Raw genomic sequence first — 22,518 nt, 5'->3', positions numbered from 1 at the left:
CTCCATATATCCAGTCCCAGGAAAACAATCTCAGTCATCATCAGCTGAGGCTGCCTCTGCTGCTTCCGCCTGGGAAGCTGAGGAGATTTGATTGGTCCCGGCGCAGCAAGTAGAGCGCCTATTGGCTGCAGCAGTCGGGGAGGGGCGGGGCGTGATGGCAGCGTGGAGGTGAGCGGAAGTGGGCAGACTGGGAGTGGGTGCCTCTACATTGCACAAGTAATGCAGTTTCACACCGCTTTAAGTGCTGCAGCTCCATCCTGGGGTATCCTGAGATTTGTAGTTTTGCAAGCTCATTAGCCTTATTTGCCCAAGAGTGCTGGTGCCTCACAAGGCTGCAAAACCCAGGGATTCTATAGGATGGAGCTGTAGCAGTTAAAGTGGTGTCAAAGGGGGTTATTTTCACAGTGTAGACTCACCCTGGGTGTGGAAGGAGAGGTGATGGGGTTGGGGGAAAGAGGCAATATATAGTCTCAGAAATGAGAATAGGGTTTGGGGTTAAAAATGGGTTTCCCATTCATTGTCCTTTATTGAAATGTTGCTAATTTAGGGATGCCTTGAAGTACTTGATTCCTATCCAGGAAACCTCTCTTTCTTGGTTGGTTTCAATCAGCAAAGCTGCGTAGTTCAAACTCAGTGCATTTGAACTTTGAATTTCCGCACTGCAGAAATAACCCAGTTTGAGACCGTTTTAACTGCTCTGGCCCAGTGCTAGGGAATTCTGGGAGTTGTAGTTTGTTGTTGCACCAGAGCGCTCTGAAAGAGAAGGCTAAATGTCTCACAAAACTACAGTTCCCAGAATTTCCTAGCATTGAGCCAGGGTAGTTAAAGTGGTCTCAAACTGGATTATTTCTGCAGTGTGTTTTGGACGTAACACAATGTCTTTGAGTTCATCTATAACTGCGATTCCCAAACTGGCTCTGCAGATGTTTTGGACTTCAGCTCCCAGAATTCCTGACTGTTGCCCAAGATGGCTGGGCCTTCTGAGAGTTAAAGTCCAAAATACCTGGAGGACCAAAGTCTGGGAATCACTGCTCTATACTATACCACTAGGAACTCCTTTTCTTCTCTATTAGCCCTTATCTACTGAAGCAGCTGCTCTGGTTGGTGCTCAACATATTGCCAAGTGTGTTGCTGTCACCTATCATGCTTGCCTTGCACTTTGGAAAAGGGAATGAATTTTCCACCTTCACCCTCAATTGCTGGATTCTGCAACTTTGTCCAGAAATCCGCTCTCAGAAATGCACTTGTGCTTGTTATTTAGGTTGCTTTTACATTTCTATCTTGGATAATAAAATTGGGAACTACAGTTGGCCCTATTTGTGGCTTTGATTGATATGTTCTCTCTAGGAATCTCTAGGTCCTCCAGCGTGACTCTGCTGTAGAGATTCCCAAACTTTGGCTCTCTTCAGCCCCCAGAAGCCCCAACCACTATAGCAAATGTTCAGGAATCCTGGTAGTTGAAGTCCAAAATGCCTGGAGGATTGAAGTTTGGGAATCACTGTGGCTGGAAATGGACTATAAGAGTTGTGCTGGAGGATCTAGAGTTTCCTAGGCCTGTTACAGACTGCCAAAATAAAGCTGCTTCGGGTCTCTTTGGAGGTATGCTATTTAAATGACGCATAGGTCCTAAGAGTCCGGAGGTCAAGCCAAAGCCACACTCCATTCCTAAGCACTGGAGTGAAGCTTTGGTGCAGCTTCTGGATTCTTAGGATGCATGCATCATTTAAATAGCATACCTCCAAAGAGACCCGAAGCAGCTTTATTTTGGCAGTCTGTAACAGGCCCTAGAGAAAACACTTCTCTAGACATTTGTAGGCCTTCCAGTGTGATTTTTTGATCACCTTCCAGCAGATGTTGACCATAATGTTGCCCTGGAGGATCTAGAAATTCCCAGAAAGCCACTTTGATTGCTTTATTACAAAAAGCGAGGTATAAATTAAATTATTATTATTATTATTATATTCTCTCAGATAAAAAAGAATTCTTTTTTTATTTGCTGTTTTCCCACTTTCATAGGGGTCCCGTGCCCCTATGAAAGTGAATATGGAGGGCCCACTGTAGAAAGAAGGACCTAGAACCAACTCCAGACTTATTTTTGTCTCCTGGGAGTAAGACCTAGCAGCAATTACTTAGTAGGAAAGGGAATAAGCCCTTCTTGTGTTGATACATTAAACTAAAAAAAAAGACCTTCTCTTCATGTAAATCTGTCCTATTTTGCTGGTGTTTTCACAGTGGAAACTAAAGCTCTCCGTATATTTTCAGTTCAGACATTGCTGTTTACATGAAGAGTGTGGTGGAATATGTTGCGCTGCATTCACAGGGCAGAAAAAATGCAGTTTGACACCACTTTAATGGTCATAGGTCCATGCTGTGGAATTCTAGGAATGGTAAAAAAAATTCTGGTGCCACAGCAAACTAGCATTAACAGAATTCCATAGCATGGAGCCATTGCCATTAAAGTGGTGTCAAACTGGATTATTTCTGCCATGTGGATGCAACCTTGGTTATAAGGATCTGTGAAATACATTTGCCTTAAATGTGTTGTTAGAAATGGGCCCCATTGAATGCAGTGCATCATACCTCAGTCCCACTCAGTGTATACATTTAGAGTTGAAAACATAATTCAGTTGCTTACGTTTTTCTCATTGTAGCCTCATTTATAACGGCTCCATTTAAGAATCTTGTAATGTTGTACACTCTGAGTATGCATATTCATGTGCTTCAGCAAAGGGAAAATCCGAAATGTGTATGTGAGATGCTGAGATACATATCCTAGAGAGGCAGGTTCTCAGGTTCTTGTTGCTTGGAGGGAGGTGAGAAAAGAATTCCTTTCCAAGCTGAACCAGTTCTCATGCTTGGAACCACTACTAATGTGTGGCTTGTTGATTGTGTGTTACTGATGTACATAAAAACTTGTTAAAAGATAGTAAATGCTCAGGTGAATGAGGTCTTTCTATAGCAAGGGCAACAACTGGGGGGCATGTCTTGTGCACTTACATTAAGTTGCCCCTTCCTACATCCCATGGCTATTTCTGTTTTGTTGGTGGGAGGTTTATTAATTGTGGAGGGGGATATTTTAAACTAACTAGAACAGCTGTTGTCTTTTTAAACCAGAAAAAAATTGCAACAGCTTTGGAGCATCTAGACCATATTTTCATTCCATAGATCCTTGTGATTTACTTGTAAAGTAGTTAGGTTTTACAGTTCCAGTGTGACATAAAGTTATGTAAATATTTTCAAGCTTGATAGGATCTTATGTATATTATTATATATTATATATTATTATAATATATATTACAGTATATTATGTTATATTTACTATTATATTTGCACCTTATTGACATTTCTGACTTTTGAAGTTCCTATTTCTTCCCATTTATACCCAGAGAGATAGATGGTAAAGACTAAGCTAAGATCCCTATCCCACAGGGCTCTGGAACAGAATATAGATTTTTCTGTATAACCTATTGATAATTCTCCCTAGTTAAGACCTAAGTTGACTTAATAAAATGGAGTATTTCTTTTTTTCCCCCCTTTGAGCACAATGCGCGTGTGCTGGCTAGTGAGCAAAGATAGAAGCTGTCAACGAATTAAACTTCCACATTTAGAAATGGTGGTGATAGGGCGTGGCCCTGAAACAGAGATAACAGACAAGAAATGTTCACGAAGACAAGGTAAAGTAGAGATTAAGGTTGCAACGTTAAGCATACTTGGAAGTAAGTCTTCTTGAACCCAATAACTCTTACTTCTAAGTACATATGCTTAGAATTACACTGTCAGTTGGTTTCCATTTTTGTTGGCATATGGGAATAAATGTTCTGATGCCAAATAGATTACTAGAATAGGTGGTATAGTGTACTAGCTAAGAATTTTAGCTATGATTTAGGAAGAGTCTGGTCTGAACCTTAACTGCTAAACTCAATTAGTGTTTATCAAGAAACCATTTTCCATCTCCTGGCTGCAGCAAGAGAGAATAAAACATGGTTGTTGCATGGATCACAGTCTTCTTCTCCGACCTGGGGCATTCTGTATGTGTTGGGTTACAACATCCTATCATTCTCAGCTATCAGGAAAGACTACACTACAATAAAATTGTTGCGGTGGTGGTGCTGGTGGTGGTGTGCCATCTAATTGTTTCCGATTTATGGCAATCCTAAGGCAATGACAGGGGCCTGTTACAGACAGCCAAAATAAAGCTGCTTCGAGTCACAGTGGAGGTATGGTGTTTCAATGATGCATTAGTCCTAAGAGTCCAGAAGCCACACCAAAGCCATGCTCCAGTCCTTAGGGCTGGAGCGTGGCTTTGGTGCAACTTCTGGACTCTTAGGACGCATGCATCATTGAAACACCATACCTCCACTGTGACTCGAAGCAGCTTTATTTTGGCTGACTGTAACAGGCCCGTTTTCTCAGCAAGTTTCTTCAAAGAGAGGATTTGCCATTACCATTCTCTGAGGCTGAGAGAGTCTGACTTGCCCAATGTCATCCAGTGGGTTTCTATGACCAAGCTGGGATTCGAACTCTGGTCTCCAGAGTCCTAGAGGTTAGGGGTGGGGGACCAAAAAATGAAGAATTTTATTACATGTGTGTGTAGTGTAAAGGTAAACATAAAGGTCATGCGTATAGTGTATAGTGTGGACTAATATAATTTGGAAAAGGTATTTCCAGTACATGAAAAAACAAGATGTGTGTGTGTGTGTGTGTGTGTGTATTTGCCAGGGACAGATAGCAGACTGTGAAGACTCTTTAGTAAACACAGCTAGATGAAAGTAAAGGCTCTTTGAAGCATTATTGAATTTGCAATAGTAATATAGCTCTGGAAAACTCATGGTAGACTTTGACTTTCTTCACTTGAGAATAAATTGTTAGAACTACCAGCAAGAGCTTTTTATTTTATTTTAGTAAAGTTAAATTGTATCAAAGCATTGTTTCTCCCCCTCTCTTTCCCCGCCATTCCCTGTTGGCTAGCATTCACTTTCCTCTGCTTTACCACACAATGCTCAGGTATGGGTCTGATATTGTTTCTTTTTGCTTTGTTTTTCAGTGGAACTAAAAGCCGACTGCAATAAAGGTTATGTCAAAGTTAAACAGGTATGTTCATTTCCTCTCTATTCAGCATGGCTGCGTGCACTCTGGGCAATTTATGAATCTTGAATTGAGTAATAAAATAATTCGGTTCTGCATTAACTAGCCCTGGGCACTGTTATGAACAGGGCTGTATGTATTCCATATTTGCAGAATTTGTCATCTAAGCCTCCACTTTCATATTTGTTAAAAGCAGATTTAAAGCCTTCACGATTATAGATAAACTTTTGATAATGTTTTGGATGACATTTTCTGCTAATGATGTGGGATATAACATACACAACAGATTTAGCAAGTTTCTAACCACTTTTAAATTTCACTTCCTACTTGAGGCATCCTAGGGCACAATTACAGTCTGTCCTTCCTATCCATAGATTTTTTTATTAACGGATTCAAGCATCCATGGCTTAGAAATATTTTAAAAATATATAAATGCAAAAAACAAACCTTATTTTTGCCTTTTTATGTACAAGTCATCATTTTACTCTGCATTGTATTTAATGGGACTTGAGCATCCACAAATTTTGGTATCCATGCAGGGTTCTGGAACCAGTAGCAATAGCAAGTACACTTCTATACCGCTTATCAGTGCACTTAAGCACTCCCTTAGTGGTTTACAAAGTGTAAGCTAATTGACCCCAACAATCTGGATACTCATTTTAGCCACCTTGGGAGGATGCAAGCCTGAGTCGAACTTGAGCCCTTTTGCTGGTATTGAACTCGTAACCTTATGGTTTTGAATGAGTGGCTGCAGTACAGGCATTTAACCACTGCACCACCAGGGAACTGAAGCTCAACGGATACCAAGAGCCCACTGTATTATAGCACTTTGAAGTTGCTCAACAAAAATCCTCAGCATCCTCATAAAACTACAGTTCCAGGATTCTTTAGATAAATACAAGGCATTTGAACCAATTTGATGCTAGTTAGAATGTGCAATGTATAAGTTTGCACTTTGCCACCATATGAAGGTCTTCTCTGCTTCCTACCAATCTTAAATTCCACTGCCAGGGAGTAAGACAGAAACAGAGGAACCTACAGCCACTATGTGACAGTTCTCTACAGTTCCCCTCCGCTCCTGCTGGACGGGATCCTTTGAGACCACCTTTTATCCAAAAACAACTTGCTACCACCACCCAATGATTAACCAGTTACACCTTAGCAAGGCATGGGAACGTTGGTGGGACTTCTACTAATATATGCCAACCCAGTGAGGAACTAGCTGAGCTAAAGCAAGTGAAAAAGGAATGCAAAGAGGTAGAGTACTTAAGGAAATGCTTTATTCTAACAAAAGGAACATTAGAGAAAAAGAAGATCACTACATGAAAGACAAACTGGTCCTCCAGGCACAAACTAAACGTATAAATAACAGATTACAGTTATGTCAACCAAACATTAAAATAAACCCAAACTTGACACCCCTGACTAGTAGTGTTTCTAGCCTTAGTCCTACATCAGAGGAATTTATAGTTCCGCTGGCCAGAAGTCTCTCATGGTTCCAGACCAGGTGGTCTTGGTGACAGGAGCTTTGAGACATCAGCGGCTAGCACTGGTTATCTTTGCTTGGTCCAAGGCTCATTTGGTGGTATCAGCATGTTTAGGAACTATAGTTTGACCATCTTGTTTGTCTGCATATCTTCATATTGGGCTCTGAGTTGATAATTCAGTCTGTAGATTTAAAGTATGATTTCAGGTCCTGTTCTCACATTCCTGCTTCCCTCCTGCATACCTCTGAATCGTGGTTCTTGCCTGATACCATGTCCGTTGCTGAAAATGGCAAGTTCTGTTGTCTGGTTAGTGGCAAAGTGAGAAGCAAATGCCTAGGCTGCCACTGCAATTGGAGGATGTCATCCCTCTTGTGCTCATTACCATCTTCCAAACTATTTGCAGCAGGTGCAGAAAGGCTAAAAAGCTTTCTGCTATAATCTTGCCCTCCGTCCATGTTCCATTAGTTAGCTAATGTATCCTTAGAAAATTCTCCTCTTCTCTCCTTTGGGCTGAGCCTTTTTGTTAGATAGATTAGATTTCTCTGCCATTTCTACAGCTGTGTTATGTCATTGCCTAGGCAACCAAGGTAGCAAGATCAACCATATGCCACTTGACCCAAAGGAAGGAGGCTTTTGGGAATGAAAGCTTGGTTTCTTCTGCAGTTCCAGAAAGAGAGAGGACTGGGAGGAGTTTTTGTATAATTTGCCTTTTGTTTGATTTAGTTAGGCTGCTAAAAAGTGTTCTCTAAAAGTTGTCAAAGGGGCCTTTAAATGCAATGATGAAAGGAAATGCATGCCTTTCCTTCTCTGGCCAAGAATTGATTTTAGTAAAATATATATTTTTAAAAAATTGAAAAAGACAAGATGCACTTCACTGTTAAATGGCTGATAGGCTGGACTTGTATTCTGTTGGGTCTGAGAATCAGTAACATGGCTTCAAATTGAATGAAAATAATCTGCATCAAGCTGGAACCCATTTTGTTTGCCTACATTTTATTTGCTTGATAGGTAAGAGAACGCTTAAGGAATTAGTCATTTGATGAAGTAGTGTTAAGACCTGCCCCACTTAGTGGAAGCGTGTTCAGTTCCTCCTCCTGTTAATACATGACATACTTCATATCTAGTTGTAGCAGAAAATACAATCAGAGAAACCTCTTTTTCTGATTTTTCTTGCAAGTCTGTAGGTGTCTACTCTTGTAAGGCCTATTGAATTCAACAGTACTTACTTCCAAGTAAATGCATATAGGATTACAGTTTTATTATAGACCCAGTCCGCACTGCAGAAGTAATCTAGTTTGACACTGCTTTAACTGCTATAGCTCAATGCTATGGAATTCTGAGAAGTGTACTTTTGTGAGATATTTCAAATATGTCAGAGAGCTCTGGTGCTTGACCAAACTACAAATCCCATGATTCCATAGACGTAAGCCATGGCAGTTAAAACAGTGTCAAACTATATTATTTTTACAGTGCAGAAGCAGCCTAGACTGCAGCAGAACAGAAAGTAGATAATGATTTAAAGAAAAAAATATTCATAACAAGTACAAGTGGAAGTCTTAAGAACACTTTCTGCACTGGTTGGCCTTGTGCTAAAAAGAAACATTTGTTACAGTTTGATCTTCCTTTGTTACGTCAGGTTTTAAAGGATCTAAATAAGACATTTACATATGCTTGTCAGTTTTAAAATCAGGCAAAGTTATCACATTAAAGTTAAAGGCTGTAATCACTGCTAGTGTAGTCTCCATTTTCATTTCTTTGTCTTTCCATCATATTGACATGTGTGCATTTTCTTATCCCCACCATGCCTACCCAATACATCACACAGCTACAATTTACCATCATTCCCTCCTCATCCATCCAGCTTTTAGGGTGAGCACAAACAGTTATCCAGCCAGAGTTTTTTGACATTATTTTTCTTTGCTTTGTCCTTTACATCCTTTGTTATGTGCCTCTAAGTTTTACCTTTGACTTATGACCATAGGTCATATCAAAATCCACAATTTTGATTCCAAAACCTGCCCTTGACGTATATGTGAGGTTGAGTATATGCAATAGTTCGTTGGTGTTCACCTTGCTCCTGTTTTAGTCTGCTGCTAAAATGGTATGGATTGTGGTTGTTTTAAGAAGTGGGAAATACTGCAGTGTCTTTCTAGGGATGCTGGCTGTCAGGATATCTTGATCATGGTATGCTGACTAATGTCCTTGCTGGCATTTTCTTTTGCTCTCAAGATAGGTGTCAATCCTGCAAGCATTGATTTAATGGATATTGGCAAAGACCAGGAAATTAAACTGAAGCCAGGACAAGTTCTCCATATTGTCAATAAGTTGTATCCATATACTGTACAATTCTCAGAAGAGATGGGAGCCTGTGTTGGTTGGGAAGGAGAAGAACAGAAAGGTGTGAAAAGGCCACAAGAGGAATCTGAGAATAACAAAGTGGAAAGCATCTCGGGAAAACAAGTCAAAACAGAGCAACAAGGCTGCTGCTCATCTTACAAGCTAAGCGATGGCAATAGTTCTGTTTCTTCATGTGAAAGCTTTTCTAGCAAAAAGGTGAGCTGGGAGGTATTAGAGGCAGTTGATATTAGAATCTACCTGAGGAGCGGATATAAAATAAAGCTGAGACAAGAGATTTGAGCTGTGTGTATTGAGAGTGTAACAGGTAACCTATGAGCTTAGAATGTAGTGGGTGCTATAGCACAGGTGTGGGGGGGGAGATCTTGGTTGTTTAGCAGTAGAGAGCAGTAGTTTAGAGTGGTTTAGCTTTTGTTGCTGTCGAAAGGCAGGTCCAGATGTTAGTCTGTTTTAATTGCTATTTCCTTGAAAGACAATACTCCCTCCTGTGTCCACTGAAGGATCTTGCCTCCACTGGACTGCAGTGGTAGGTGTGGTGACAGTACGGGTATATTTCTATTATAGACTTAAATGGGTTTAATAGACTTCCTCTCTGTGAGGAGGACTAGAGACTTTTAAGAGTGAACTCTCAATACTATCACTACGTCATCACCAGAATCCTTTTAGACAAGTCATTAGTTTAACTGGCATAGGGCAGAATTCAGCATCATCCCAGGAGATTCCCACTGACATCGTTAACTTCTCCTTTCCTCTCCTCTCCGCAGTCTGTCTTACTGCTTCTCTAAATCTGTTCTGGAGAATCACCCAGCCATCTGTAGAAGGTTTTGGGGATGTGCAGGGAGCTGTAGGGGGGAGGTGGCAATGTCCCCTTCCCATTTTTCTGACAGTGGAGAGGATTAAATGGATACCACCATAACACTGTTATGTTTGCAGTATAGGCATGCCCTACATATCCCTTACTTGGGAAACGGTGAGGAGAAATGCTGCAAAGAATTTGCATATGTGGCTGACTGCTTCATAGCATGGAGCACAGTATGGAAGAGCATGGAGATTGATTCATAGGTAACCGACATTCTGAACATGATCATTAATTAAAGCAAAGCTCCATCCAAATTGTTGATAGTGAGGTACTTCTTGCATAATAGGCTATATTCCTATTATTGTCGTTTCCAGGAGTAACTTCAGGGTAATAAATACATTGGAGTTACTTGCATTTTCAATAGTTGAGTCCCAGGTCTCTCCTAAAAGATTTTAGCTATTTAGATTTTAGCTATTAAGAATAGCTATTATATTAGTTATTGTTGCAGTCTGACCTAACTGCTTTAGAGTCAATTCTTAACTATATTTTCTAGGAAACATGTACCCATTGCACGTTATTTTTGAATTTTAATAAATATATCCATAGGGTTTATGTTTTCTTGTTTGCCTTTCAGGAATATTCAGCATACTGGGCTCAAGGTCTGAAGGCTTCCATGAATAATCCTGAAATGCAGGTAAGGATTTCATGTTTAGTTTGGCTGGTACTTTGAATATGAAGTTTACTATCATGCTCCATGACAATAAAATTAGTATCAGTTTGTAATGTAGACATGAATTTCTTTGTTTCTCTCCTAGGTGTACAAGGATGAAAAGGCTGTAGTTATAAAGGATAAGTATCCAAAGGCTCGCTATCACTGGTTAGTGCTACCATGGCATTCTATCCCTACCTTGAGTGCAGTAACACAGGAGCACCTTGAACTCTTGGAACACATGCACACAGTTGGAGAAAAGATGATTGAGCAGTGCCCTGAGAAAGACCGGCTCCGCTTTAGACTAGGCTACCATGCTATTCCCAGCATGAGGTAATGTATACTTGTGCTCAGAATGAATTTGTGCGATGTGGAACATAGACATGGTCCCCAGTGGCAGTTCTTGTGATTGGCAGGTGCCCAGTCTGCTTTTGCCAATAGCTCATCAGACAGAATGGGCAGAATCTCTATGTGTCACAAAGAGATGGCTTATGGCTCTTTTATAGTGGAATGTGGAATTTACCCTTAGTTTTAATAGCAGCTTCTCCATGACTGCTCTGGATTGTACAGAAACTGTTTAGTTGCTGAACCTATGGTGAGAATGATTCTAGGGCAGGGGAATTCACCCTCATTTTCAATAGGAGAATCCTATTTAATGGTTGTTCTTCCACAGCTGCTCCATGTTGTACAGGAGCTGTCCAGCTGCTCAATCTTTATTGGGAGTGAGATTCTGCATATGGATAGCTCCTATAAAGCTTACAGGAGTAGTTAAGAAGCTGTTGGTAAAAACAAGGGTGAATTCCTCTCCCTGCAATAAATGACCCAACAGCCATCCTGGAATACCCCCTTTGGGAAAAAGAAAGGGCGTCTTTAACATTTTGTATGTCATTCCTCTATTGCCAGGCTGGGCAACTTGTAGCCCTCCAGTTGTGTCTGGACTGCAACACTGTTACTCTTGGGCAGCACAGCTGATGGTGGGGAATGGTGGGAATTGCATCCCAACATGTGGAGAGCCATAAGCAGCTCACCCTTTATTTATTTACATTCAGAACTTTATTTATATTCAGAACTTATGGTTGCATCTTGGTGGATGGTTCTCAAGCTTGTGTTATAGTATACAGATTATTTCAGTTGTTACAAATTCACTATGCTTATGTTCCTTCACTGACTTAATTCATACAGAACCTATCCCCAGCTTCCTTAGCTGTTAACCTCGCAGTTAACTTGTTACACTCTCAATACACACAGCTCAGTTCTATTTTATATCCTCGGGTGGTTTCTAATGTTCCCCCAGCCTTCCTGGCTGTAAATCCCTTAGGATCCTGCCCGTATCACTAGCTCCTACTCCTTTTATACTCGCTCCTGAGAGCAACCCCCCCACCTTTTTCCAGCCTGATTCCTATTGGCTGCCCCGGACATTCTATTCTGCCTGTGCTTTGATTGTGAGTTCCTGCATGGCACAATGGGGTTGGACTGGATGGCCCTTAGGGTCTCGTCCAACTCTATGATTCTGTGCTTCTATAATATATGATATTAACACAATAGAATTTTTACCTCTCTTTGTTTTCTTTCTCAGCCACCTACATCTTCATGTTATCAGCCAAGATTTTGATTCTGAGTGGTTCAAAACCAAGAAGCACTGGAATTCCTTTACCACAGAATACTTCATAGATTCCAAAGGTTGGGACATCTCTTTTAAATAACAAATACTCATAATGTCTTTGTCTTTTGGTTTTCTCCATGACTCTTGGGTCAAACTAGCCATGATGACAGTATTTTTATTTGTTTAATCGCAAGTTTGTATTATTCACATACAAAGTATGGGTCTGCTTTTAATACCAACAGAGGAAGGCAGATGAAACAGCCTGAACTTCCCTGCTTTCTTCCACTTCAGTTATTTTTCTGCCAGCCTTGTTCTGGTACTAGTTTTGAGGGGGGGGGGGGACTGTGAGAAGGTAAGTGAGGGAAAATTAAATGACATAATCCCCCCCCCCCACACACACACACACCTGAGACTCAACTAAGCACGGCTGTTGCTATAATGTATAGTTTCATCTGTTTTGTAGAATTTTTCTAGAATAGAGATAGTGAGTTTCTGATCCAGCAGATGTTTTGGCCTATGGATCCCATCAATATAGAAAACAAAAAGGGATTCTGGGAGCTGATACCTGGAAGGCAAAATTTTCTCCAGCCTAGGTGTACAGCAAGTTTCCTAGGTAAACTTTTTTCATAAACAGATAGATGTTGCCATTGGAATGACTGTGTTTCTATACCCAGCCTACAAATGCTAATTCCCTTGGCCTCTCTTAAAGAATCTTGGGAATTATCTGTTAAATGTAGTATAGAGAATTCAAACCATCCTGTCTCTCAGAGGTGAGATCTACTGAAGCTGTTATCCTGTTCTGCTTTAAAAGCAGATGTTTTCAGATTTGAGATGAGAATTTCTTCCTTCAGTTTAAATTCAGATAAGAGTATGTTACTCCACTACTCTACCTTTGGGACACATTGTTCAAGAGTACAATGTTTTTAGATATATTGCTATTTGTAAAAGGAGCTGTTTGTAATAAGCATAAGAGATTTCACTTGATTTTATTTCCTCACACATTGGCGGAGAACTGTTTCTTTGTGCTGGGTTTGACAGATCTGAACTTTCAGGTATTTTTGGCCTACAGTTCTCATCAGACCTATCCATCAGAGCCAGTGGTGAGGGATTGTGGGAATTTCTGTCCTAAATCAACTGGATACTTCACTGTATGTTTTGGCAGCTAAGTCTATGTTTTATAACCTTTAATGGTATGACTGTTGTTGAACCTTAATCTTAAATCTCCCTTTCCCCATTCAGATGTGATTAAGATGGTAAAGAAGAAAGGAAGAGTAACTGTAGACAAGAACACTTCCAAATTCTTGAAACTACCTCTGAAGTGTCATGTGTGCAAACAGCAGCAACCAACTATCCCTCAATTAAAAGAGCATCTTAAGCAACATTGGCCAAAATGATCTGGGGAATCTCTGACCTCATCTGTCCCCTGCAGTTGAAATGTCAGTGTGGGGACCATTTTACATTGTCTTATTAAACGCAGCATAATGTGAGTATTAGTATTATGTCCAGCTTAGTGTGACAAATTGCAGGTGGTGGTTTGTCAGGTGGATGCAATCACCAGGATGAGTGTAAGAGGACTTCTTGTAGAAGAGACTGTACCTGATCTTTTGCAACTTTAAATCCTCACCCCTTGCACTTGATATGCTGTTATCATACATAAGCCAGTTTATAATTAGTGGGTTAACTAAAATGCAGCCTGGGTTTAAATGGCATTTATGTGTTATCTGGCAGCAAGATGAAATTTTGCTGCATATGTTCAAGACTTCATTCTCCATTTCACAGATGGCTTTCTGGACCCATTTTCAAAGGAGGGAGAGCAGATAGATTGTGTTTTGGCTGAGATTGTCAGTCAGATTAAAATACTAAACATGATGTTTCTTGCATAATTTGGTATACCATTCTACAGTTCAGATTTGATCTCTAGCTTTACTTTTATACCTGTTTAGCCACTGTGAACATAACACACATCACAATAGGACATCTCACTTCAAGACCTTGTCTCAAGCTTGGATGCCAGTTCAAATTCTGCACCTGCTACATACTTGGTGTGAGCTTGCAGACATTCAAAATAATTTAAATGTGGTATCTGAAATTATGTCTCTTGAATACCATTATAATTTTATCCAGCATTTCCTATCATATATGTGTTCTCTGTGTCTTATCTTCACAACAATCCTGTGAGATAGATAAGACTGGGATTTAAAAGGACTCACTTCAGCAAGGCAAATAGGATTTAGTAAATAGTTTAGTGTTTCAAAACAAATACATTTCTAAATCCCAGTCAGATTATATCATCACCTAAACTGTGATTCTATGCACATTTACTTGAAAATAAGCCCTATTGGACTCAAATGACCTTCCTTCTTAATAGACATGCATAAGACTTTACTGTTAGCCAGCAATATCATATACATAAAGAAATCTGTTCCCTGAAATGCAAGCTGTATTAAAATGCAAGACTTAAACAGAGAGGATGATGAATAAATGCTTTCTGGAACTGAAGTGTCTTAAGCAGTTGGTGAAATAACAACAAATGGGAGACAAGCAGATGGTTTTTTGGGACCAGGGAGATGCACAAGTTGGGTGTCACCACAGGGAAGGCTTTCTTATGCATCACAGCCAAAAGCAATTCCATTACATGCAGGATGCATAAAAGAGATTTCCCAGCTGATCTCAAAAGGCAAGAAGGGAAGTAACCAGTAATGCTGTTGATACACATGAGCCAAGAGGGCAGATCCACTTGGCAGCTCTGCTGCTGTTTTGTGCTTGCTGAAAACACTTCCATGTAAAGTATGTTATCTCAAGGTGACTAGTATGTGACTGCAGCACAGCTAGATCTGCTTTCTCTAAGAAGTGAGAAAGCTGACATCCAAGCTGAAAAGAAGAAAGAGCACTCTTGCCCACAGTTGCCATCTGACCATTCACTAGAAAAGCTAAGCCTCAGAGTAGCCCCAAACTGCAAACTTGATTCTTACAATGGAATGCTATTGACCCCTCAATTTTAACAGGCTGAATCACATTCTTACTGTCCAGGAACCCTTCTGTCTTGTTGGGATTAAGCTTTATTTTATTAGCCACACTCATGCTTTCATTCACCTCTGGCACCAGTTGAGAATCTCCACAGCCTTCCTTGGGGAAAAAAAGAGGGCAGAGAGACCTGAGTATCGCCATTACATTGATGACACTAAACATCATTTCTCCCCCAGCACTTTCATGTAAATGTTGAAAAGCATAAGGGATAAGAAGGAACTCTTCAGGCCACCATGAGCATAGGCCCATGATGTTGAGTAGACATCTGTCAAATCTGCCTCTCAGCAATACACCAAAAACACCATAATGTAAGACATCCCCATGCCTTGTGCCAGATAGACAATCCAGAAGGATAGCATGATTAATAGTTAGTACTTTCTTTCTCCCCTCCTTTGCTATAAACCTGCATTACATGTGTGCTTGTCTGCACACGTGAGCCTCTCAGCTGACACTGAATGCAGTACTTGGGGTTGAAAAGGCCGCGCAACCCAGTACAATTGGCTGTGGATGAAACTGCCACTTTTCCTGATATAAACTACAACTGATCTTTGATCCTAAGGATAGTTCCATATGTTGTTGTGTGCTTTCAAGTTGTTTGACTTATGGTGACTGTTTTGTCCCAAGAGCGATGCTATGGACTTTGGGTGTAGTAAGGCCTCTGGCTCCTAGGAACACAGCCTAAACAAAAGACTTGTCCACAAATTTCTTCAGTTTTCAAAAGCTTTACTGGTTATAAACACAAAAACATGAAACTGATCTCCTTTTTCTCAATAGTCCTTCTTAAATATCTTGCTCTTTTTTCTTGGTGGGTTTTCTTCTGTGGACTTATCTTTGTCAAAGGAAAATACTCTCTCCAGGTCTGACTTGACTGAAATCTTACTACACAACTGAAACTAGCTAGAGGGAGACAGTATAAGACCCTGGGATTTCCCACAATCTTTGTCTTTCTTAAAGCTGTAGAACTCTATTTTCCCTCTTAAACTAATACATAGAAAACCTATTATAATCTCAACTAAATATATGTCTCAAGAGCATCAAAGATGCTCTGGAGGCATGACAGTGACCCTAAAGTGAGCCTATCACAGACTTTTCTTGGCAAGATCTGAGTGACGATTTGAAACCTGGTCTGCTGAGTTGTAGTCCCACACTCAAATCACTACACCAAGGTAACTTTAACATTAACATGTAACTTTAATCCAGTTGCTAGTTACAGTTAAGATTCATGCCACTAAATAAATGAGATCTGTAAAACTGTTGACTCACTGTTCAGCAACTGACTCAACGGATCTAATCTAGCTGGGACTTGCAATAGAATTTATGTGCATATTGGCAATCCTCAAAGTGGTCTTTCGGTCTTTTGACATCCCCCCCCCCCCCCCAATTTAACCATATTACTGAAAATACTTGCCTCATAGGTGGAAAAGACCAAAGGCATTTGAGGACAGAATTAAATTTGCTTTGCTGCTTGAGTTCACTGTGATGAATACTGAATAACTGAAGTTTCAACTCAGTAGAGCAGCAGAAGCTAGCATTTTCCTGTGGCCAGCCATTTCCTCCTGCTTAGGACTGCAACTTGGATGATGTCATAATACACAATGTTGGTGTCAAGGTTCTAAAAGTGCCTTTTGAAATGGTCAGCACATAGAGAATGGGCACAAAGGAGGACCAGGAAAGAAAATGTCAAGTAGAGGAAGTTCAAGTTCTGTCTCTGCACCATCAAAGAGAGGAACAGTAGCTAGGAGCAGCACCAAGCACAGAGAGGAAAAGGAATCAGCTCCAAGGAGGATAGTGAAAGAAACTAGAGCTGTTGTCATAGATATTGGTACTGGCTACTGTAAATGTGGTTTTGCAGGAGAACCTAAGCCAGCCCATGTGGTCTCATCTACTGTAGGTAAGCATTTCCAGGAAACTGCGAAAACAGGAGATAACAGGAAGGAAACCTTTGTTGGTAAAGAACTTCAAGATGCAACAATACCCTTGAAGCTTGTCAACCCTTTGAGACATGGAATAATAGTGGACTGGGATTCCATTCAGGATGTATGGGAATATCTTTTCCATAAGGAGATGAGGATTCGGCCTGAGGAACATGCAGTTCTGGTATCAGATCCTCCACTGAGCCCTACCACCAACCGAGAAAAATATGCAGAAATGCTCTTTGAAACCTTTGGCACCCCTGCCATGCACATTGCTTACCAGTCTAGACTGTCAATGTATTCCTATGGAAAGACATCAGGTCTTGTCGTGGAGAGCGGCCATGGTGTCTCCTATGTGGTTCCTATTTATGAAGGCTATACTATGCCTAGCATTACAGAAAGGGTAGACTATGCTGGATGGGATGTCACTCAGTATTTGATGAAACTATTAAATGAATCTGTAAAATTGTTCACAGAGAAACACTGGCATGTCTTGGAAGATATCAAAGAGAACTATTGCTTCACTTCACTGGATTTTCCACAGGACTCGTCTCTGCCTTCCAGGAAGCATGAGATTGAGTATGAACTACCTGATGGGCAGACCATCATTCTTGGCAAAGAGAGGTTCATGTGTACCGAAATGCTCTTCAAACCCTCCTTGATAAACTCCCAGCAGCTGGGGCTTCCTCTTTTGACCATGACTTCTCTGAATAAATGTGATGTCGCCCTCAAAAAGAACCTGATGAGCAACATCTTGTTGTGTGGGGGCTGTACCATGATCAAGGGCTTTGCTGACCGCTTCCAGAGAGAGCTGGTTCGAATGTGTCCAAATGATAATCCCATTTCATCCGCTTCGCCTGAAAGGAAAACATCAGTATGGACTGGAGGCTCCATCCTGGCATCCCTCAAAGCGTTCCAACAGCTCTGGGTTCACAGGAGAGAATACGAAGAACGAGGTCCTTTTTACATCTACAGGAAATGTTTCTGAGCTCCTGAAGTGACTGAGTCTGTTCCTTTTAGCCAAAATCTGCTCAGCTGGATCCAGACTAATCAAAGAAGTTTCACACTTTCTTTCCCCCTTGTACTCGCCAGAATATTACTTGGTCTGTGAACACTGATGAATGGTTTACTTGCTGTTCTCCCTCTATTAAAAGCTCCTAGTTGTAGCTGCACAATGTTAGCAAAGTGGTTTTCCATTGCTTGTTGTAAGGGACAGACAGAAAAGAGAACAAAGTGGTACATGGGTAAGACCTTTCTATCAGATTATCCTTTACCAATACCTCTCATGGTCTAACCCTCATTTAAATAAATAGGAATAACATTTGAATAGACATATTAGATTGCATTATTACTCTCACTTGAGATATGGGATTTTATTGCAGTGAACATGGGTAGGGTCAGGTTGCCCTTCTGTCTTGTAAGCAGAACAGCAGGAAGGGTAGCAGAGATAACATGAAGCACTATTTCCAAAGGTGAGTACAGGTTGAGTCCCCCTTACCTGAAATACTTGACACCAGAAGTATTTTGGATCTTGGAATATTTGCATCTACATATTGAGATAGCTTGGAGATGTGACTCAAGGCTAAACATGAATTTTTAAAAATGTTTTGTATACACATAGCCTGAAAGTAATTTTATACAGTGGTCCCTTGGTATCCACTGGGATTTGGTTCCAGGATCCCCATGGTTACCAAAATCCGTGGATGCTGACATCCCATTATGTCATACTAAAATGGTGCCTCTTATATAAAATGGAAAAATCAAGTTGTTTCTGGATATGTGGATAGGAAGGGCTTACTGTACACAATATATTTTTAATCATTTTGCACATGAACCAACGTTTGTGTACATTGAACCATCAGAAAGAAAAGGTGTCATTGGCGGGTTCCACACCGCCAAAAAGTACGTGCTCGGTACATACTAGGGTTAGGAAGGGGCATCCTTTCTGAACACCCCTAACCCTAGTACGTGCCGAGCATGTACAAAAGAACCTGCTTTTTGCGGGTTCTCTTTGCTGCGCCAGGAAATCGCGCAGTTTGTCCACTGCGGTTCCCTGGCACAGCAACCACGGGTGCCAGCTGAGCACCCTTTTTGGGCGCTCTGAAAAGCGCCATTATTGCAGCCACTCATATGGACTATTTGAATTTGGGGTATTTTGGATTTTAGAGTTATGTACAATGGACACTAAACCTGTAGCCATGTTAGTTTGTGGTAGCAAAACTAAAGAATCATGTGGTATTTGCTCACAGAGGCTTCTGCCATAATTAAGTTGTTAAGTTTTTAAGGTGTCATAAGTCTTTTTGTTGCTTTTATTCAATTTATATGCCCCATTACTGCATGGCACATGAGGCATAATGATTCAGCAGAAGCAATACAAGCTGTTTGGAAAAGGCTCATCTCTTTCCCAGGCAGGGATATTAAATAAGACTTGTTTTCACATATGTAAGGAACCTTTTCACTTATGAAATCAGAGGAACATGCAAATAGATTCAATCATGCAACCTTGTGTGTTCCTTTTAGGGATGCCTTTCTCTGTTCCAGTCAGGAACATGCAAATAGATTCAACCATACAACCTTGTGGATTCCTTTTAGGGACAACTATCGCTGTTGTCCAGAGTGCATACTTCAGTCCCTGGGCTGTGACTGATTAGGTAAAGAGGCATAGATGATCTTGAAGGCACTATGAATGAGACTTATCTCACAACTGCAGAGAAGAAACCTCACATGTCAAGTACTTGTATGTGTCTTCCTCAGTACAAGTTTGAAGTATGTCCCTAGAAAAACAGTTGTGACCCTAATTTGCAGCAAACTGGGAAATGCTGCCTAACTTCACAGAAAGTACATAGTCTTTTTTTCTTTAGTTCTAAGACTGTGCCGTTAAGTTCTGTGATGTGGTCAGAAATGCACATTCAAAAATAAATATTATGGGGGAAGAAGAATAGGAAACCACCCCTGAAAAGAAAACTCTATGAAATTGATGGGGTCACCATAAATTGACAGGCGACTTGAAGGCACATACATACATAACAAAATTTACTCATTATTCAAGTGTTAAATTTTTAAGGTGGTGGACATTGGACATGTGTTTAAAAACAAATGCATTAGTAATGAGCAGCATAATTTAATTTTGAGTAAAATAATGTGGATTTTAAAAACAATGTACCAATTGACAGAGATAATTTCTTTTTAAAAAATAACTTCCATACTGTGCTTTGGCTCATTCTTTCTAGGCACAAACAGGTGTATGGTTTGTAGCCACTTTGCTGCTGGCATGGACTGTTAGAACAAGTACAATGCTACTGGCAAAATCTATTTCATGCATTTCAGGGGTTTGGGTTGGGAATTCACTTTCTCCACTAAATTTCCAGGAATAAGTGAAGTGCTTGAATGGCTCATTAGCTCTATGCAGAGTTTACACTGTTGGCATTTCTAAAAATGAGAAGCGATTCTAAGCATTGCTAGGTATTAAGATGAATTTGTTCATGAAGAACAACATGATGAAATGTCAGATAGAGCCAGAGGAAAACAACTTTTTATTAATTTCCCTTGGTTGTGAGATAGTTTCCATCAATACTCATTTTGTGAAAACATGGTATTTTAAGATCCATAATCAGATACGCAGCTGATACATTTAATGTCTATCTATATTGTCTTGAAGACTGGGTTCAAGAGTTTTTTTTATAAATACAATGGCATGGACAACTTGCCTTCACCATACAGGTTAACTAGTATCCAGTATTACCTTAAGCTATGTACATTTAAAAGAAAATGCTATCCACATTTGCTCTACTTGGTCATTTGTGTTATGTACTGGCAAAAAGGGAACCAAAGAGCAAAAATGTTGTTTTGAGACAACATAATGAAAATAGTTGAAAAATCATCAAAATTGTTTGTTTAGCTTGTCACTGGTATGCTTAAGCAGTTACTGGTTATCCAGGCAGTACTGTGGGTAAGACTAAGGAAAGACATAATCAGATATATACAGTAATGTTAGTCTGTGCTTGGTTTGGGCCTGTCCATCCCTTGTCACTTCAGGAGACATGATCAGTCATCTGCACAATCGTGGGAAAACACTTGTTTCAGCATGAGAGGAAATATTTGTTTAAATGCGGATCCTCAATCCATCAATAATGAATACATCTGTATTACTGGAGAAGGTTCAATTTCCACTGAATGTTTTTGTTGAATTTGGGAGGTATAAAGAATTCAGGATCTATGAGGGGAGAAACAAAATAAGAAATAATTTTAATTGTGCAATGGGCAGACAAGAATGAATAAGCAAGTAACAGATATATCAGGACATATGTAGAATTTTTGTATACTATGAGAAACATAACAAAAAAGAAACAATCAAAACTTCATAGTTGGAGTGAATATAGAAATATTTGTTGTTTGCCATCACATTGGGTTCAACTTGCAGTAACCCTGTGAATGAAAGACTTCCAAGAGCCTCAGTTATAAACAGCCCTGCTCGGGTCTTGCAAATTTAAGGTAGTGGCTTCCTTTATTGAATCAATCTATCTGTAATGGAGAAAGCTGTGCTGCAGAAATAATGCAGTTTGACACCACTTTAGAGATCATGGCTCAGTGGTATGGAATTCTGAGATTTGGAGATAGTTAGCCTTCTCTGTCAGAGAGCTCTGGTACCACAACAAATTACAAATCCTAGGATTCCATAGCATTGAGCCATGGCAATTAAAGTGTTTCAAACTGCATTATTTCTGCAGTGCAGATGCATCCGGAGTCGTTTTTTTCCCCACCGCCTTTCAACATTTCTCCCTGTAAACAATTAAATACTAGATACAGTCTTAGGCTGAGATCCTACAATACTTCACCATGGCAGAATTATCTGCTGGTGGAGTTACATTATACAACTCTTATACTGAATACCACAATATATGTGTCTCAATTGCCAATTTGCACTTTCAATGCACAATGCATAGAAGCAGTCTGCATTTGCAAGCTATTGCATGTGTAGAAGTCCCTCACTACAACTAATAATAATAAATAATAAAAATTTTATTTGTATACCGCCCTTCCAATGATCAGGGTGGTGAACAACAGATTGATAATACAGTATAATACAATATATATTAAAATACAATACACTACACAACACTACTACTACACTCTCCTTATACCACCTGGATAGCACCATTGCTCACTGAAAAAAACCACTTTGTATGCATAGTGCAATTTATACTTGCATATATCATTTACAGGATGACAGCCACTGTGTGTATTGTGCAGTGCATGTATTTTTCTCACTCACCTTGTGCTACAGGAGTCATCATTTTCTGTTGACTGTAGGCAGCACTAATGCTATTTGCAGTTGAATTGGGACCCAGGATCTAAAACAGCAAGAACTGGCATAAGGAAATATGTTTGTCTATCAATAATAGTAAAATTAGAACATTTCACCAGATAGCTTGCATCTTGCAATGCTTCCTGACATTTTTACCAGGTAGACAGGCCCCTTCCCCACCACCATTCCCTTCTCCTTCTGTGTCGTGTCTTTTTAGATTGTAAGCCTGAGGGCA

The 22,518-nt window shown here is 40.2% G+C and overlaps 3 protein-coding genes across 5 annotated transcripts in view; 2 read left to right on the top strand and 1 right to left on the bottom strand.

Annotated features, from left to right (window-relative positions):
• Positions 1–22,518, top strand: part of LOC149323337 (aprataxin-like) — a 29,954-nt gene that overhangs the window by 3,152 nt on the left and 4,284 nt on the right. The window contains exons 2-9 of one of the 3 annotated variants that reach the window (XR_016273029.1): positions 15–168; positions 3,541–3,674; positions 5,045–5,091; positions 8,802–9,125; positions 10,361–10,420; positions 10,542–10,768; positions 12,012–12,115; positions 13,278–13,521. Coding sequence is in view for 2 of the 3 variants with exons in the window: in XM_089488798.1 (XP_089344924.1) it covers positions 155–168; positions 3,541–3,674; positions 5,045–5,091; positions 8,802–9,125; positions 10,361–10,420; positions 10,542–10,768; positions 12,012–12,115; positions 13,278–13,432 (1,065 nt within the window). In the remaining variant the exon portion in view is untranslated. Of the gene's footprint in view, positions 1–14; positions 169–3,540; positions 3,675–5,044; positions 5,092–8,801; positions 9,126–10,360; positions 10,421–10,541; positions 10,769–12,011; positions 12,116–13,277; positions 14,538–22,518 lie in introns of those variants that run through there. The other 2 variants (XM_089488798.1, XM_089488800.1) reach the window with 2 other exon arrangements.
• Positions 14,625–18,833, top strand: ACTL7A (actin like 7A). The gene has a single exon (XM_089488796.1). It carries the CDS (start codon positions 16,743–16,745, stop codon positions 17,964–17,966), a length of 1,224 nt encoding a protein of 407 aa, XP_089344922.1. The 5' UTR covers positions 14,625–16,742; the 3' UTR covers positions 17,967–18,833.
• The window catches only part of ELP1 (elongator acetyltransferase complex subunit 1), a 48,685-nt gene continuing 46,223 nt past the window's right edge, over positions 20,057–22,518 (bottom strand). The window contains exons 36-37 of the mRNA XM_089488795.1: positions 22,251–22,329; positions 20,057–21,191 (exon numbers count right to left, since the gene is read on the bottom strand). Of these exons, the coding sequence (XP_089344921.1) occupies positions 21,124–21,191; positions 22,251–22,329 (147 nt within the window). The 3' untranslated portion in view covers positions 20,057–21,123. The remainder of the gene's footprint in view (positions 21,192–22,250; positions 22,330–22,518) is intronic.

Source organism: Sceloporus occidentalis, unplaced genomic scaffold (genome assembly GCF_023333645.1).
Source record: "Sceloporus occidentalis isolate IW3139 unplaced genomic scaffold, rSceOcc1.0.p SCAF_1, whole genome shotgun sequence".
Lineage (NCBI taxonomy): Eukaryota > Metazoa > Chordata > Lepidosauria > Squamata > Phrynosomatidae > Sceloporus > Sceloporus occidentalis.
This window is presented reverse-complemented; position numbering and strand designations above follow the sequence as displayed.